Below are 6,682 nucleotides of genomic sequence, written 5' to 3'. Positions count from 1 at the left end.
CGTTCGGTTTACAAGTTTAACTCTATATAATGGAAACCTGGTTCGTGGGATATAAATAGAGCTTATTTTAGAGTACATCACTCCTGAGTAAACTACGATCGGCGGCTTATTTTTAATAAAACTCTCTAGACCAAAAATAGCCTTAATATATTATTCCTTGATTTCAGAAAATTTTATTGAATATATGACTCTTGAAGGCATCCTCAACTTTTCCTACTCTTACCAGCTTGTCAAAATAAGAATATTTGAAGATTCTTTTTAAATAAATCACACCTTGTATTATATATATCTCTTCGAATTAGGTTTTCAAGCAGAACTGGTGATGCATTTTGCGTAACTATTAGTATTTTGCTTTTTATAAATTACAAAATTTGTTTATAGATCTTTTTCATACCCTTCGTGGTTCTGTTTGGACACTGTTTATCAACAAAAGAGTTGTCTAATATCCTGCCCATATTAAATAATTATTGATAATAAATATATTCATAGTTTAAAAATCAAAAATTACCAAAATTTAGTTGAGTAAGGAAAAAAAGACATTTTTGTATCAATGGGCGTGATAATTGATCAAATTCCGATTTATTGTAGAATATTCTAGAAATAATTTCGTTACTCATCACTCATCAGCTTGCTCACTGTACTTTTCGAACGACAATGACGTCATTAGGTAAGTTATTGAAAACTTTTCCACACGAAAACGATTTAATATGACGCGACTAGTGCGGTTTTGAAGCACTTTCTTTCATTAAAACACTTCATTTAATAGCAAAAAGTCCGACTTAAATATATGACAACACAGACTGACGCAAAAATAGGAACTATAGCACTCCGGACAATTTTTGTTTAACATGTATCAAATTGAGGTCGTCTTTGTTTATCTGCTCTGCCTATGTTTTTTATGAGTAGCCGTCGGGATAAATTAAAATCGTCCGAGAATATTTAAACGGTGAATATTCTGTAAAAGTATTTTTTCGGTTGGTCACTGGCAAATCAACCATATCCCGGCCCCCATAGTCCGGTTAGCTCAACCATAAGGAACTGTAACGGTGACCAATATCATAATAATAAACTCGTAACTCTGAATTACCCTTAACCTCGTAATCGTCTGTGGAAAATACTACACGACGAAGACTGTCTCGTTCTTCTACAACTAAAAAACTCTTTGATTCTACGAAAACATTGCAATAATGGCCAGGAAAGTTGTACGCGTTGTCTTGTTATAAAGTTTTACTCTTCTTTTTTTCATTCTGACGCTCGCAACAAGTAAAAGCGTCGAAACTTAAGCTTTTGTTGCCCGAAGGCACAGCGCTTATTAATACGATTATATACTTGGGAACCACTCAAACGATCGTCCATCGCAAATAGCGTCTGACTCTTGTTATTGCTGTCGTACAAGTCTACTGTTGTATCGGAAACTCCACTTTTGAGCTGCTAAGTTGATACTATTTCGGGTATTGCTATGTTACTGGTAAATATTAAATTAATTTTAAAGAGCAATAAATAAGATATGCAGTGTCCAAAAAAAAAAAAATAAAGATGAAAAATCTATTTAATCTGTGAGATCCCATCAAATCTTGTTGGTTATTAAAAACAAACCTGTTGTAGAATAGTTTGTTAAATGCCTGTTTTCTAGTTGTAACCAAATAGTGAAATGTTTCGGCAAAAGTCCATCAAGAGTCTTAGATAGTACATCTACATCCTTCTATGAAAATCTGGATGAAAAAGGGTTGCCGTCCTTTTAAAGGCGACCGGTGGTTCAGAAATATGGTACAAAACGATGTCTAAAATGTTCAGCGTCGCAAAGGTGGAGGTCGAGTATTTATTTCAGTTTTTGAGCCCTGTCTAATTCGAAACCGTTTTTTCCAGATCCATTTCCAACAGTTTGGACCGACCTCAACAACACGGCCCAAGTGTAATTAAAGGCGGATTTTTACATCATCCACTTTGCTGCAGCCTTGGGCCTTGTCGTGTGGTTTCGCTTATTCCAACTACGCTTTTGACGGTATAGATTAGCGTAATTTAGGAAGAAAACTTTAATGAAATCGTATTTCAGAAACTTTTTATTCAATATTTTTTGCTTATATAATAATTATAAATCGTTACATTCAGCTAACGAACAACTGACCAGACTTGGACAACTAGATAATTCTAGTTTCCTTGGTGATCGACGATAAAATTTCTAGGATTTTCCAAAAATGCTACTTGTCCAACGGCATTTTTAGCCTCTTAGTCAAAACAAAGAGTTTGAATTAAAAGCCTTTGGTTGTAACGACTTGTATGTAATTTTTACAGGCTAAAAAGCATAAGCTATGCTAAAAGGCATAAAAAAGAACTCAAACATATTAACTATTTACATTATATTAGAATAATTCGCGATTTAAATGAAAATAGTTACAAATAGTTAAATGGAATATTCAGTTCACATTCGTTTTTTCAAAAATTTCGTAATTGTAGCGGCGCTCTATGTTTACCGACGCACACAGTAATACTGCACCGAACCGGACATATTGCCTTTTTCCTTTCGTTCTTTCCTTTGCATTGCAATGTGTAATCGTCTACCTTTTTTCGCTGAACACGAACTCGAAGCAACACAGAAAGCGTCTCGCTTCAATGGTGACCCCGGAATTTCACAAACGACTTTTCTGAAACAAGCATGGCAAGTGAAGAGACGCAAAACGCAGTGGCAATAAAACTACCCACGTTTTGGACTGCTCAAGCACGAGTTTGGTTTCGACAAGCTGAGGCACAGTTTGCAATTAAAGGCGTTAAAGACGATCTAACCAAGTATTACTATGTTGTTTCGGCGTTGGACCAGCACACTGCAACTCGTTTGTTAGACCTTCTTGATCAGCCACCGGGCGTGAACAAGTACCAATCAATCAAACACCGGCTGCTTACGACTTTCAGTCTCACGTGTTCGCAAAGAGCCAGCGCCTTGCTTGATATGGCTCCTCTAGGCGATAGAATTCCATCGGCATTAATGGACGAGATGCTGGCATTGCTAGGTGACCACACACCGTGTTTTCTTTTTCGAGAATTGTTTTTGAGGCACATGCCTGCGGAGGTGCGTACGGGCTTAGCAGGGAAATATTTTGAAACTAACCGCGATTTAGCGCAGCAAGCTGATGCCTTATTTCTAGCAGCCCGAGAAAATACCTCACAACTTTCAATTAGCAAACTACAACGTCAAACGCCTCGATCAAGACTGAAGCCACTACGCGAACAAAGTGTAATTTGCTTTTATCATCGACGATTTAAAGACAAAGCTCATCGATGCATCCCCCCCTGTTCATTCTCCCAGGGAAACTGGCAAGCCGACCATGTTTAGCTGCTACAATGGCCGGCCAAGCTACTAGCAGCCTTTTCTTTGTTTGGGATCGCTTAGCAGGTCGTAATTTTTTAGTGGATACGGGCGCAGAGATTAGCGTTTTGCCTCCCACAGGACCTGAGCGTCGCGCGAATCCTTCCGACAAAACTCTTGTCGCTGCTAATGGCACCAAAATTCGAACGTACGGTTCTCGTTCGATATCAATGGCTTTTCCTTCAGGCAGATTTAATTGGAAGTTTGTTTTGGCTGATGTTGCTCGGCCATTACTTGGCGCCGATTTTCTGAGGGCCCACGCACTACTCGTCGATCTCAAGCGCCAACGCCTTATCAACGCTGAAACGTTCTGCAGCTCTCCAATCAAAAGGGCGCCGAAATTAGCACCTCGCCTCAATGCAATCGCTTCGGGCACGTCAGTCTACACACGAATTTTGGCTGAGTTTCCAGGGATTGCAACGCCACACTTTTCGCAAGCACTGCCTAAGCATGGTGTACAACACTTCATTCCTACAAATGGACCACCGGTGTACTCGCGCTCGTCGACTGCCTCCCGAGAAACTCGCCCTCGCCAAAAAGGAGTTTCACAGTATGCTTCAAATGGGCATAATTCGACGTTCGTCTAGCCCTTGGGCATCGCCGTTACATATGGTTCCAAAGTCTTCAGGAGGATGGAGACCGTGCGGAGACTTTCGTCGACTAAACGAAGCTACAAGACCTGATCGCTATGCCATTCCTCACATTCAGGATTTTTCGGCGAGATTAGCAGGTTGTCGAATATTCTCAAAAATTGACCTTGTTCGAGGATACCACCAAGTTCCTGTAGCACCAGAAGACATACCTAAAACTGCAGTCATCACGCCGTTTGGGCTTTTCGAATTTCTTCGAATGCCTTTTGGATTAAAGAATGCGGCGCAAGCGTTTCAACGTCTAATGGACACGGTCTGTCAGCCATTGGACTTTGTATTTGTTTACTTGGACGATATTTTAGTTTCAAGCAAGTCTCCCGCTGAACATATACATCATTTAAAGAAGCTTTTCAAACAACTTACCAATTATGGCCTTGTCATAAATTTAGGCAAGTGTCAATTTGGCTTACAACAACTTGATTTTCTTGGTCATCGGATAGACACGAACGGTGCAAGGCCACTCCCTAGCAAGGTGGAAGCAATTCAACATTTCCCGCGGCCCACATCAATCAAAGGACTTCAGGAATTTGCCGGTATGATTAATTTTTATTTCCGTTTTATTCCTGAATTCGCACGTATTATGTCGCCTATATACGACGCACTCGCGGGAAAACCTCAAAACTTACCTGGAATGACCGTTTGTGTTTGGCTTTCACGGAAGCTAAAAGCGTCCTTGCCAGTGCAACATTATTGCATCACCCTTTACCCGAGGCACCCACCGCAGTGACAACCGACGCTTCGCAGCATTCAATCGGCGCAGTTCTTCAACAGTTCATCGATGGTGCGTGGCAGCCATTGGCATTTTTCAGCAAACGACTGCGAACTCCTGAGCAAAGGTACAGTGCATTTGACAGGGAATTACTGGCATTACATCTCTCAATACGCCACTTTCGTTACTTTTTAGAGGGTAGAGTATTTACAGCTTACACAGACCACAAGCCGCTTACATTTGCTTTCTCTTAAGGTTTCAGCTCCGTGGTCTGCACGACAGCAGCGCCATTTAACCGCAATCTCCGAGTTTACAACAGATGTTCGTCACATCGAAGGCAAGCGAAACCATGTCGCCGACGCGCTCTCCCGCGGTTCCATCAGTACGTTACTACTCGACATGGACTACACCGCACTCGCGCGTGCACAGCTCAAACAGGAGGTACAAGCTTATCGCACCGCAATTTCTGGTCTCAAACTGGAAGACATCCAACTTGACCAGTCCGGAACAACGATCCTGTGCGACGTATCTACCGAATCTCCGCGCCCTATTGTACCGAAGTCATGGCAACGAAAAGTTTTCGACATAGTTCACGGACTTTCGCATCCTTCGGTTCGGCTACGCGCAAACTAATCGCATCAAAATTTGTATGGCACGGCCTGCATCGTCAAGTTGGTTTATGGGCTAAACAATGCATGGACTGTCAAAAGGCCAAGGTTCACCAACACGTCCGCGCGCCTTTGGTTAATTACCCGCTTTGCAAAGCTCGGTTTGCTCATGTCAATATCGACATCGTCGGTCCCTTACCACCTTCACAAGGGAACAAGTATCTGTTAACGATGGTCGATCGTTTTACTCGATGGCCGGAAGCCGTTCCCATGCCGGATGCGACAACCATCACGTGTGCACGAGCTTTCGCCTTCCACTGGGTTGCTCGATTCGGAGTTCCCTCCGACATCTCGTCAGATCGAGGTTCGCAGTTCACGTCGGAGTTGTGGACTATTTTCAACGAACTACTAGGCATCCGGCTACACCGTACGTGTTCATTTCATCCGCAAGGGATCTCACAGAAAGGGTTTACCCTCGACATGGGTGGCCGGCACAAACTGGTGAGCATCGACCGGTTAAAGCCAGCACATTTGGATCTTTCAGAGCCAGTGCTGGTGGCTCAACCTCCACGCAGAGGGCGGCCAACAAAACCATCACCTCTACCTGATCCGCCACCGCCTTCAGATGCCCAGCAGCCGATGTCCGTTCGTCAGCCACCGGAGTCGTTACCGCCACCCTCGGACGAACAGTTCTTACGCACGCGCGCTCGCAGTTATTTTCGCTTTCCGTCGTCGTGATTTTGTATTCGCCTATTTTACGCAGTGTTATTGAGTTATTTGTCCGTTTCTGGAGGGGGGTTATGTAGCGGCGCTCTATGTTTACCGACGCACACAGTAATACTGCACCGAACCGGACATATTGCCTTTTTCCTTTCGTTCTTTCCTTTGCATTGCAATGTGTAATCGTCTACCTTTTTTCGCTGAACACGAACTCGAAGCAACACAGAAAGCGTCTCGCTTCTAATATAATTTAAGAAAACTTAAACTGACCTAATTCTAATCTAATGTGAAAAACTGAAATGGTATAATTTTAATTTAAATTTAAATTTAAAAAGCTAAAATAAATCTAGTTGTTCAAGTCTGCAACTGACCGCTTTCGGTGAAATTGAAATCAACGTGTAGGTTTGATATCTCATTTACGTAACGTCACGTATTAGCTTTCTTCCAATTAGGACTACTTTGGGTTTTCTGAGGTGTGTAATATCCGTAGCTCGAGGCGCTTTTCATCGCTTGATAACTTAAAAAAGATGTTTTGCCCTAAACACATAGGCCATTTCTCGGTGAAAACTTAACTCTCAAAAACATTTTCCGCACTAATTTACACAGTCCTCGATTCTTGTAGAATGCGCAGTTT

The 6,682-nt window shown here is 42.1% G+C and overlaps 1 protein-coding gene across 1 annotated transcript; it reads left to right on the top strand.

The window, feature by feature from the left end:
- The first annotated feature begins 2,653 nt into the window (after positions 1 to 2,653).
- Positions 2,654 to 3,328, top strand: LOC146166745 (uncharacterized). The gene has a single exon (XM_083384879.1). The coding sequence runs from the start codon at positions 2,654 to 2,656 to the stop codon at positions 3,326 to 3,328; it is 675 nt and encodes a 224-aa protein (XP_083241005.1).
- Positions 3,329 to 6,682: the final 3,354 nt, after the last annotated feature.

The sequence above is a fragment of the Ascidiella aspersa genome, chromosome 1, assembly GCF_963924565.1.
Source record: "Ascidiella aspersa chromosome 1, kaAscAspe10.2, whole genome shotgun sequence".
Lineage (NCBI taxonomy): Eukaryota > Metazoa > Chordata > Ascidiacea > Phlebobranchia > Ascidiidae > Ascidiella > Ascidiella aspersa.
The sequence above is the reverse complement of the archived record's forward strand: the minus strand, read 5'-3'. Positions and strand labels throughout refer to the sequence as shown.

Coding starts and splice junctions, on each gene's coding strand:
- LOC146166745 (XM_083384879.1), top strand. CDS start 2,654: ATGGCAAGTGAAGAGACGCAAAACGCAGTGGCAATAAAACTACCCACG.